This window comes from Hylobates moloch, unplaced genomic scaffold, assembly GCF_009828535.3.
Source record: "Hylobates moloch isolate HMO894 unplaced genomic scaffold, HMol_V3 SCAFFOLD_8, whole genome shotgun sequence".
Classification (NCBI taxonomy): domain Eukaryota; kingdom Metazoa; phylum Chordata; class Mammalia; order Primates; family Hylobatidae; genus Hylobates; species Hylobates moloch.
Genome location: NW_026652283.1, coordinates 103627769 through 103639843, shown reverse-complemented (window position 1 = coordinate 103639843; position 12075 = coordinate 103627769). Strand labels below are relative to the sequence as shown.

The 12075-nt window shown below is 36.9% G+C and overlaps 1 protein-coding gene across 4 annotated transcripts in view; it reads right to left on the bottom strand.

Moving 5' to 3' along the window:
* Positions 1-9962: 9962 nt before the first annotated feature.
* Positions 9963-12075, bottom strand: part of NGLY1 (N-glycanase 1) — a 67548-nt gene continuing 65435 nt past the window's right edge. The window contains exons 11-12 of one of the 4 annotated variants that reach the window (XM_032162268.2): positions 11042-11219; positions 9963-10657 (exon numbers count right to left, since the gene is read on the bottom strand). In XM_032162268.2, coding sequence (XP_032018159.1) covers positions 10482-10657; positions 11042-11219 — 354 coding nt within the window. In that variant the 3' untranslated portion in view covers positions 9963-10481. Of the gene's footprint in view, positions 10658-11041; positions 11220-12075 lie in introns of those variants that run through there. The other 3 variants (XM_032162269.2, XM_032162270.2, XR_009214455.1) reach the window with 3 other exon arrangements.

Sequence of the window (12075 nt, the reverse complement as noted above, 5' to 3'; positions counted from 1 at the left end):
TCTCTAAGCCTAAACATTCTCCAAATTATAAGCACATTGCCACCAAACATAAAATTTTATTCAGTGTTGTATTTCAAGGACTCCAGGAATTTAGCACACTTTTTTTTTTGCTACCAGAAACCACTGTCCCTTTTCTTCTCACAAAGCCCTTTTTCTAGTTAGATTGGCTTCAGTGCTTATAAAGAGGTAAAAGTCAAAAGTTATCTTTCTAAATAGATCTTGTAGAGAATATGGCTTTGTTGTGTTGTTTCTAACAGAAAATAATTAATGAATTTAAAAGATGGATCATATATGGAGAAAATATTATAGAAATATATAACAGACAAAAGATTAATGTCCAGAGTACATAAGGACCTCCTAAAAACCAGCAAGAAGGACAAAGAAGAGAAAAGAAAAGAAAGCAAAATATTTGATCACAGAACAGAATGCCCAAATGATCAATAAATGTGAAAAGATACTCAAACTCACCCATAATCAGAAAAAAAAACAAAGCAAGTAACAAAATACTATTTTACACAGATCATACTGGCAAAGATTATAACGTTTAACAAAATACTGCATATGGCCAGGATGTAGAGAAGCAGGATTTGAGTAAATTAGCATTAAACATTTTATAGAACAATTGGCAATACATTTGAAAATATACATATCCTATGACCCATCAGTTATATTTCTAGGAATATATCCTAGAGAAACTTTGCACTTATCCACAAGGAGATAAAGCATTAGCTGTGATACTAACAACTGCTTGTAATAAACACTAAGAATATCTTAAGTGTCCATCAAGTCGATAAGGGAGAAATAAACTGGGGTACTGTTAAATGATGGAATCTATGCAGCAGTTAAAAGGAGTTATCAAGACCTATATGTATCAACATGGACATAGAAAATGAATAAAAAAGCAAGTTGCAGAACCTTATGTACTATATATACTATTTATGTAGACTTAAAACTATACGAATCAACATTGTATATTATTAATATATGTATATAGCGAAAGATCACAGAATAAACAGAATTCCTGATTACAAGTGCCTCTGTGGAAGGTAGAAGAAATGGGACTGAAAGAGGGTCCGGCCGGGCGCAGTGGCTCATGCCTGTAATCACAGCACTTTTGGGAGGTTCAAGACCAGCCTGGGCAACATGGTGAAACCCTATCTCTACAGAAAAATAAAAAATTCGCTGAGCCTGGTGGCGCGTGCCTGTAGTCCCAGCTGCCTGGGGGGCTGAGGCAGGCAGATCACTTGAACCCAGAAGGTTGAGGCTGCAGTGAGTCCAGATTGTGCCACTGCACTCTAGCCTGGGTGACAAAGTGAGACCCTGCCTAAAAAAAAAAAAAAAAGGAAGAGGGTTGATATGGTTAAGCTTTGTTCCCCCACCCAAATCTCATCTTGAATTGTATTCCTCAGGTGTTGAGGGAGAGACCTGGTGGGAGGTGATTGGATCAGGGGTGCAGTTTCCTCATGCTGTTCTTGTGATAGTGTGGGAGTTCTCACGAGATCTGATAGTTTTATAAACGGTAGTTTCCGTTGGGCTTTCTCTTTTTTTGAAGCAGTCTCACTATGTCACCCTGGCTGGAGTGCAGTGGCGACATTTTGGCTCACTGTAACCTCTGCCTCCTGGGTTCGAGAGATTCTCCTGCCTCAGCCTCTGGAGTATCTGGGACTACAGGCGCGCGCCACCATGCCGGGCTAATTTTTGTATTTTTAGTAGAGATGGGGTTGACCAGGCTGGTCTCAAACTCCTGGCCTCAGGTGATCCGCCCGCCTCGGTCTCCCAAAGTACTGGGATTACAGGTGAGAGCCACCGTACCCAGCCTCCCTTGGGCTTTTTACACTCTCGACTGCCGCCAGGTAAGGTATGCCTGGTTCCCCTTTTGCCATGATTGTAAGTTTCCTGAGGCCTCCCCAGCCATACAGAACTGTGAGTCAATTAAACCTCTTTTCCTTATAAATCATCCAGTATCAGGTAATATCTTTATAGCAGTGTGAGAACCGACTAATACAAGGTTCCATAGGAGATTTCATCTTTATATGTGCTGTATTTCATTTTTCATTAGAAGATGAAGCAAATAAAACAATGCTAATATATATTACTTGAGTGGAGAGTGCACTGGTGTATGTCATATTATTCTTTGTACTTCTTTGTATTTTAGTTATTAAAACTAAAATAAATAATAGCAGGAAATAACTGAGGGAAAAAACAAAAATACTAATGACAATTCTTTTAAACCATGAGAGTGCTATGGTGGAGCTAGCCAGCTCTGCAGAGCTAGTTTCACAAAATGCAGTGATGATATTTACAAAGCATTCTGAGAATTACTCACTGCAAGAATCCAAAGACAACTACAAAGATTGGGAATATTTGTTTCACAGAAAATTGAAAGTTGAGAAAAGGTACAAGTTATATAAATTAAGACATACAAATTGGTGAGTCTCCTATATTTTGTATTTGATAAGAGTAATGATTCTTACAATCTTATGTAGCTTATTGATGGAGTCTAAGTTTCTACCAATTCAAAGACAACAACCTCCCCAAAAGCTAATCAACATGTCGAATCATCTTAAGAATTTGTAATATGAAACAATTATGTTAAACTTGACTAAAATATATACAAAACAGTACATTCCTTTAGAGGCAGTCACAAACTCTAACATGTACAGGCAGGTAACTTTCATGAGTAAAGTGATTACAGGTGAAAATGAATGAATATGTAAATAAATTCAACCAATTTAGTCCATCTTGGATTTTATAACGTTGGTAAACAAGGGAACAGAGGAGTATTTCTCTAGGAACACTGGTGTAAGTCTTGGGGTAAATGGTGACTGACGCTAGGCTTCAGCACTGGAGCCAGAGACAGGGATGTGGGGTTTATGGTGAACAGGAAGTACAGGTCCTATACTGGTCCTGTCTTAAAGGGGGCATGGGTACTAGCCAACTGCTTCCATACAGGAATTATGAACCACAGTGTTGCTACATAATCTGATTTTTCGATATTAGCTAAAAAATCCAGATTTTATATTAATCTACCAATTTTTAAATGTTAAAAAAACTGGAGATAAGTCAAACTGTGAATTACATATTGAAAGAAATATTACACAGATGTACAAAGAATGAGGAAGCTCCTAAAATACTGAGGTAGCATGACTTCCATGAAATGCTAAGTAAAAAAGGCAAAGTGCAAAACAGTGTCTGAGTATAGAGTAGTGTCTACAGTGATGGAAAGAGGGAGAAATGCTTTTTTATTTTATTTTCAAAATGGGAAAGATGGAAGAATAAATCCAAGCTAATAAATATGGTTACCCATGAGGGTGGGATGGGTGGAAGAAGGAAACGCAGAAGGAAGAAAACAGAGTTGGAAGCAAACTTCTGTGCTTTGATATACAGTTTTCACTTTGGAATTGTGTGTGTGCTTTATATAAGAAAGAAGTAAAAAAAGAAAATCACTGAAACAAATGAACCTAAGTATTGAGCAGGGAGTGAGGGTCTGAGGGTCTGCATACCTGATGCCCAGGAACCCCATGGTAAAGCTCATGGTTGGCATGCCATGCCCACCACTTATACTGTCCTGCAGTCAGCCCTCCCACCCAAGGGAAGGGTCTGGCAAAAAAATACGTCATCAGTGAGAAAACCCAGGCCAGTTACCTGTTATTATCAGTTTAGACCTTAATTATAAATATGGTGGATCAAACATTTAAGGAAAACATAAAAGAGAACCAAGGTGAACAATGTGATATAATTCAAGAGAAAACAGAAATATTTCAGTAACAAGAGACTTCTAGAATAGTTCTAATTAGTAATCTCAAGAGATAGAGAAGATAATACAATCATCAAGTGCAACCTGATGTTTAGAAAAGCAATCATAAAGAGTTGGATACTAGCCAGGCGCGGTGGCTCAAGCCTGCAATCCCAGCACTTTGGGAGGCCGAGGCGGGCGGATCATGAGGTCAGGAGATTGAGACCATCCTGGCTAACACGGTGAAACCCCGTCTCTACTAAAAATACAAAAAAAAAAATTAGCCAAGCATGGTGGCGGGCACCTGTAGTCGCAGCTGCTTGGGAAGCTGAGGCAGGAGAATGGCGTGAATCCAGGAGGCGGAGCTTGCAGTGAGCCGAGATCACGCCACTGCACTCCAGGCTGGGCGACAGAGCGAGACTCCTTCTTAAAAAAAGAAAAAAAAGAGTTGGATATTAAATATGATTATCAAAACAAAGAACCCATCCAATAGAAAAAGGTATGAGTGTGCTTATACATAAATTCAATTTTGCATATTGTAAACATATTAACATATAATTATATATAATACATATACATAGACAATTTAAATACAAAACAAAAATGGCCAATGAATATTTAAAAACTGTTTAACCTCACAAGTCAACAGGGAAATGTAAGTTAAAACTAGATACTTTTCACAGTTCAGAATGGCAAAAGTAACATTGCTATTTGGAAATCTAATGATGTATAAACAAATCACTCAGAAACAATGTCTTTAAAAAATCATTTATTATCTCTCATGGTTGCTGTGCATGTATGAGGAATTCATCAGTGGTTTGGCTGGGCAGTTGTGACTTGGGGTGTCTCATTCCCTTGAAGCTACAGTTTTTAAGGCTTGACTGGGGCAGGAGAAACCACTTCCATGACTGGCAATTTGGTGCTTGTGATTGGAGGCAGGCCTCGGTTCTGCTCCACAGATCTTCTGGAGTGTCCTAGTGGCATGGCAACTGGCTTCTTCTGAGAGACCAGTTCAAGAAAGCCAAGGCTTTTACGTCCTAGCCTCGGAAACACCACATGATTACTCACTATATTCTATTGGACACATGGGCTAGCTCTAGTTTAGTATAAAAGGGACAACCCAAAGGGTATGGAAGCTAAGAAGCGGGGATCTCTGGTGGATGGCTACCACAACTGCAATATTCAGTTTTGGTAAGAATGGAAGGAAATCGGTGTCCTCAACCACTACTGCTGGGTGTGTAAATTATCTTTAGAGGGCAATTTGACAGTAGCTAGTGAGATTTAAAATGCACATATCTTTGCATGTATTTTATGTAAAAGAAATGTGTATAAGGATGCTCATTGTAGCAGGGCTTTTAATAACCAAAAAAAGGGAAAAATCTAAATATCTGTAAATAATAGAATGGATAAATTACGGAATTCTGTGAAGCAGTTAAAAATAAATGTAGCATATCCATGACTGACCAAGGAATGATTTCTAAGACACACTGTTAAAAAAACAAGCGGGGAAAGGATATACCTTCATTTACATAAAAAAGCAAAGACATGAAAACTGTGTGTCTATATATGTTTGTGTGTATACATATACAGACATGAAAATCCACAGGAAACCTTTGGAAGGACACATGTAAAATTTTTGGCAGTTAACCTGGAAAATAATATAGAGCATGGGAAGTGGAGGCAGCACTTTTACTTTATAATGTTTTGTTATATCATTATAAAACAATTTTGTTATGCCCAGAGCAAGTCTTCAGAAAACTAAGAGAGAAGAGAGCAAGGTCACAACTTCTGAGTCTGTTTTCACTGTGGCTTAAGAAATAGGAAAGGGATGTTGGATACACAGCCATTAAAATACTGGCTCCCACTTAATTCTTCAGTTTCATCACCTATAAAATGGGGATAAGATACAGTATCTACTGTACAATGCCATCATGATCAAATGAGACAATGAAAGTCACTGGCACTTATGAAAAACTCAAAAAGTGGTGACTATTGGTTTAGGTCTATTCTAAATCTCTTATCAGAAATAAAACTGTTTTGGTCAATATGTAGAATGTAACTGAATATATGCTAAGAGAAATAAAACCAATCATGACCTGTATTGGCTTCCTCTTCTTCTTCTCCCAAAAGTATTTAAGGAAGGTGTGCTACCTGGATCTGTTACTAGTTTATGAAGAGTGTATCTGCTGGTACTATAAAATCAAAACACATCTTATTGTTGTAGAGGAAAAAAAGTCTTTAGAAAAGCTTAACTATGGTTAGAAAAATCAATTTCAATTATAACACCTTCTCAACTTGAACATTTCTATTAAAGTTTCTATATTTCAATAACTTCTAATTTCAATTGTAATACCTTCTCAACTTCAACATTTCTATTAAAGTGTCTATATTCACATAACACCTATTAAAACAGCAACCTACTTACAGGTCTCTGATTCTATAAACTTGCAACTTGATAGATGTAGAAATGAATCTTGCCTACACCACTGATACATTGAATTGTCAGGACAGGTCATTTCCCTTCTCTGGGCTTGAGTTTTCCTCATTGAAAAGTAAGAAATCTGGGTTAAATTATCTCTAACAACCCTTTCTATCTCAAAAGTGTTCTATGACGAAGTGTTCTCTGGCCCTCCTTTAATCAGAAGCACTATTTTCCTTGTGAATTGATCAAAGCATCAGATGTACTTCTCGTTCACCATGAGAATGTGGTTTCCAGCAAAGGACTTTCTTAAAAATAAAACACTGCAACAACAAGCAGTGTCTGTGGAATTCATCATGCTGGGATCTGACCTGAAACCAGGTTATAGATTGTTTTTAAATCATGTGCAACGGCAGTGGAAAGCTTATTAATCAAAGATCCTAAATAAAATGTACCTTAATATTGGTCGCTTACTGAGGGGTTTGTACTATCTGCCATTCTTTGCCTAAGTTACTTTTCCCTTACCAGTTTACTGTCACTTAACTTTTCACATTATCAAAAACTGTGTTGCCCCATACCTTCTGTACCATTTCCAAACTTTTCTGTATAATTAAATATCTACTAACATATATTGGGTAGGCTCAGGGTTGAAAATCTCACGAAATATATTTAAGAAAAGTGTTTTTGGCCAGGCGCAGTGGCTCACGCCTGTAAATCCCAGCACTTTGGGAGGCCGAGGCGGGCGGATCACGAGGTCAGGAGATGGAGACCATCCTGGCTAACACGGTGAAACCCCGTCTCTACTAAAAATACAAAAAATTAGCCGGGCGTGGTGGTGGGTGCCTGTAGTCCCAGGTACTTGGGAGGCTGAGGCAGGAGAATGGCATGAACTCGGGAGGCAAAGCTTGCAGTGAGCCAAGATTGTGCCACTGCACTCCAGCCTGGGTGACAGAGTGAGACTTGGTCTCAAAAAAAAAAAAAAAAAAAAAAGAAAAAGAAAAAAAGTGTTTTACTTTTAGGTCTTTAATCCATCTTAATTTTTGTATAAGGAAGGGGACCAGTTTCAGTTTTCTGCAAATGACTAGGCAGTTTTCCCAGGACCATTTATTAAATATGGAATCCCTTCCCCATTGCTTGTTTTTGTCAGGCTTGTCGCAATGGTTGTAGATGTGTATTTTTCTGAGGTCTCTGTTCTGTTCCATTGGTTTATATGTCTGTTTTAGTACCAGTACCATGCTGTTTTGATTACTCTAGCCTTGTAGTATAGTTTGAAGTCAGGGAACATGATGCCTCCAGCTTTGTTCTCTTTGCTTAGGATTGTCATGGCTATATGGGCTCTTTTGTGGTTCCATATGAAATTTAATTTTTTCTAATTCTGTGAAGAATGTTAATGGTAGTTTGATGGGACTAGCATTGAGTCTATAAATTACTCTGGGCAGTATGGCCATTTTCATGGTATTAATTCTTCCTATCCATGAGGATGTTAGGTTTTTCCATTTGTTTGTGTCCTCTCATTTCCTTGAGCAGTGGTTTGTAGTTCTCCTTGAAGCAGTCTTCCACATCCCTTGTTAGCTGTATTCCTAGGTATTTTATACTCTTTGTAGCAATTATGAATGTGAGTTCACTCATGATCTGGCTCTCTGCTTGTCTATTGTTGGTGTATAGGAATGCTTGTGATTTCTGCACACTGATTAAACCTAGGCAATACCATTCAGGACATAGGCATGGGCAAAGACTTCATGACGAAAATGCCAAAAGCAATTGCAATAAAAGCAAAAATTGACAAATAGGATCTAATTAAACTACAGAGTTTCTGCACAGCAAAAGAAATTATCATAGAGTGAACAGGCAACCTACAGAATGGGAGAAAATTTTTTCAATCTATCCATCTGACAAAGATCTAATATCCAGAATCTACAAGGAACTTAAACAAATTTACAAGAGAAAACAACCCCATCAAAAAGTGGGCAAAGGATATGGACAGACACTTCTCAAGACATTTATGTGGCCAATAAACATATGAAAAAAAGGTCAACATCACTGATCATTCGAGAAATGCAAATCAAAACCACAATGAGATACTATCTCATCCCAGTCAGAATGGTGATTATTAAAAAGTCAAGAAACAATAGATGCTGGTGAGGCTGTGGAGAAACAGGAATGCTTTTACACTGTTGGTAGGAATGTAAATTAATTCAACCATTGTGGAAGACAGTGTGGTGACTTCTCAAGGATCCAGAACTAGAAATACCATTTGACCCAGCAATCCCATTGCTGGGTATATATACCCAAAGGAATATACATCACTCTACTATTAAGGCACGTGCACATGTATGTTTACTGCAGCATTATTTATAATAGCAAAGACATGGAACCAGCCCAAATGCCCATCAATGACAGACTGGATAAAGAAAATGTGGTACATATACACCATGGAATACTATGCAGCCATAGAAAGGAATGAAATCATGTCCTTTGCAGGGACATGGATGAAGCTGGAAGCCATCATCCTTAGCAAACACAGGAACAGAAAACCAAACACTGCATGTTCTCACTCATAAGTGGGAGTTGAACAATGAGAACACATGGACACAGGGAAGGAAACAACACACACTGGGGCCAGGCGGGGGGTGGGGTACAAGGGGAGGGAGAGCATTGGAACAAACAGCTTATGCATGCAGGGCTTAAAACTTAGAAGACGGGTTGATAGGTGCAGCAAATCACCATGGCACACATATACCTATGTAACAAACCTATACGTTCTGCACTTGTATCCCAGAACTTAAAGTAAAATGAAAAATATGTATATATATTGAAAAGTATTCCAAAAAAAAAGGGTGCAACTACCTTTTCTCTTTGACAGTTCAACTCTATAGCAACATAAAACATTTGAACTCGAATACTTTTTTCTGCTTAAAGCCACAGTAAAAGTTGGAATGCATCCATTCAGTTGAGCTCCTACATTCTATTACCATCTTTATAAAATTGCTTGAAAACTTCTAGGTTTTTTCATGCTGGTTAACAGATTAGTCCATATGATCATCAAAATACTCACTGTGCCAATAGCAGACACCACAAGACAAGTGTCAAGTCCTTCCAATCTTAAGTACTTGGCCACTATAAGTTAAAATTTCGAGTCTGAGAGTTCCAGAAAACTTTCTTATGGCTCATGCCTGTAGTCCCAGCTACTTGGAAGGCTGAGGTGAGAGGATCGCTTAAGCCCAGGAGTTCCAAGCAGCTTAGGCAACATAGCAAGATCTCATCTCTCAAAAGAAAAAAAGAATAAATATAAGACCTTTGTTTCAGGATCTTATTATATATTTTATAATACATGTCATGTTCTATTGAGTGGCACAGGGTGAGACTCTGAGTATGCCTTTTTCTTCTATAAAGAGTTGAGAACTCACTTTGCAGAATATCACAAAGGAATCTGGGAGGCTTGGGGCTACGTCTTTTTCACCACTGCTTCCTCCACAGTGCTATCACAATGCTTTGTACATAAATGCTTAATAAATGTTCACTAAACTCGAGACTGTTATAGAGAATATACACAAACCTCTTGATATATAGATACTGTATAATATAGTTACATAGTTTCAAAATCAAGAATATTTTATTCAATGAGGTAGATAAAAATATAACTCAAAGGTTAAGGCATTTTCAAAATGTCCACATATTATGGAATTTAAAATGTATCCTAGTTTATGTTGTCAATGTTAAATGTTTTCATAACTCATATCTATTCAAGTATTTTTCAATGTTTAGAAAAAAGACTTTTATTTAGCCAAAATAACCACTAAAAAGATGTAAGGCAAAATAATTCATTTTATTTCTTAAATGCCTGCATATTTATAATCATATAAATTTTCATGCATTATATAACTTGATACTGTACTTTCACATTAATTAAAAATTAAAAATATTAGGAGACTCTAATTCAACCACTTCTGAAGAAATGAATGGCTGATCAGAAAATGTCAAATTACTATCATAAGCCCAAGATTTTACCATAATCATGAATCGCATTTAATCATGATTATCATTATTTAACTTTTAAAACTATACTTACAGTTTTTAGATTAAAATCCCATATTGGGTCAACAAGACTTTACTCCAAATTATAGTCACATATGGAAGAAAGTTTTTTATTCAATATTTTATTATAGTCCACGTACAAAGATATTTTCATGAGGGTTACATGATGGATAGCTAGCAAAAGAAATATGCTAGCACGGGGTGGTAACTGCCAACTAAGCATGCACTGAACCAACAGACTACTTTAGTAAGTCCTTGATTATTGCCAGCTTTTCTATAATGTTCAGGTTCTCAAAAGTCACTGAATTTTATAATTATCTCCAAACAACTTTCTTCATGGTCATTTAAGCTTTGTCTAAACAGCTGAGTGTGTTGCCAAGCGACATCACCATCTCCTCTGCTTAATTCTGCTTCCAAAATAACTTCAGTGGCACCAGAAAAATCAGCATAGGAGTGAAGATTGTTATCTGTTAGAGGGGAAAAAAAAAATTAACATTTTGCTTTTGGTAATTTAAAGGGCATAGATTGTTTTGAAATGTATTTTATATAGGCTGATGTATAAGTTAAAATAAACCCTTAAAAATAAATACAAATTATTCTTTATGGAAGAAATGCGTCCTTTGAAACAAAGAAATGATTTTTTTCCTTGCATTTGTATTTCACAACAGAAAACATCAGCCTTTCTGTTACAATGGGATCACACACGTTTTATTAAAAAAATTTTTTTTTTTTTACTGAAATAGTATCAATAACTCTTAGGTGCAAAAAAGAGCTACATCTCAAATAAGTACAATTGGTCTTCAGAGTGGTATATATATATTTCGTGACTAATTCTCCAGGCAAATGCTTACCGCCTGTCAGTTCTACTCGTGCTGTATCAGATCGCAATTTCCATTCTATTGTTCCGGTCTGAAAAGTTTGACTACTTGTTCTAATAGAAATGCTATCTACTTTTAGGCCAACTGACCCACACTCAAATTTCCAGGAAATATAAGCAAAAGATGATCCTTCCTTTCGGGCCAAATATACCTATAAGGAGTAGGGATGGGGAGAAAGGAACTGTCAGAAAAAATGAAATAGTACAGAAAACAAACTTAGTGAAGAATATTACTGTCATAGGGTAGTATGTACAAATGGTTATTTAAAAACTAACTTTTCTCTGTTGAAAAGGTCCTTACTGCTAACATTTTTTTTGGCAATTTTTCCCATAGCATCTTTTACCCTAGAAGACAGGTATTATTTGAATGCAGATGTCCCCAAAAAGTGCAATTCTAAAGGACTGCATACTAACCAAATTTTGGTAAATCATGTACTTTTATATTAAGAAGTTCAACTCTTTAAAATGAAGAATCCTTTTAAATGCAACTACTCCTTAATTTTTATTTCTTTTCTAAGTCTGGATTTTCATATACGCTTTCCTAGCGTGACGTGGTATGCTATAGCCTCTAAATCGAGAAAAAGCTGAGCAATTGCTAACTAATGGTTTAAAAGGTGATATCCATGCTCACTTCTCTAAATAGCATGCTCCCTGTTCCTTCATCAACGCCCTCTAGCACATTAAATATATACTATTTAAGGCATCTAAGCCTACTGGCTGCTTCCAGCTCATCCCCTCTCATACTTTTATCTACACTCCTCAAAACATTGCCATGAAAACTGACATCCACAGCCTTGGTCTTTCACAGGTCACTCTATTCAACCATGCTCAAACTCTTAAGACTGACTCTTCAGTCATTCATCCCTTACGTCTGAATTCCCACAAAATTCTATGTATTTGTTTGAAATAATTGTTGGAAAGAAACCCCTTCCTCACTAATACTGCACTTACTACTACAGTTTGGACTTTACACTCATCTTAATGCAACTGACTACTGTTGTGCAATTC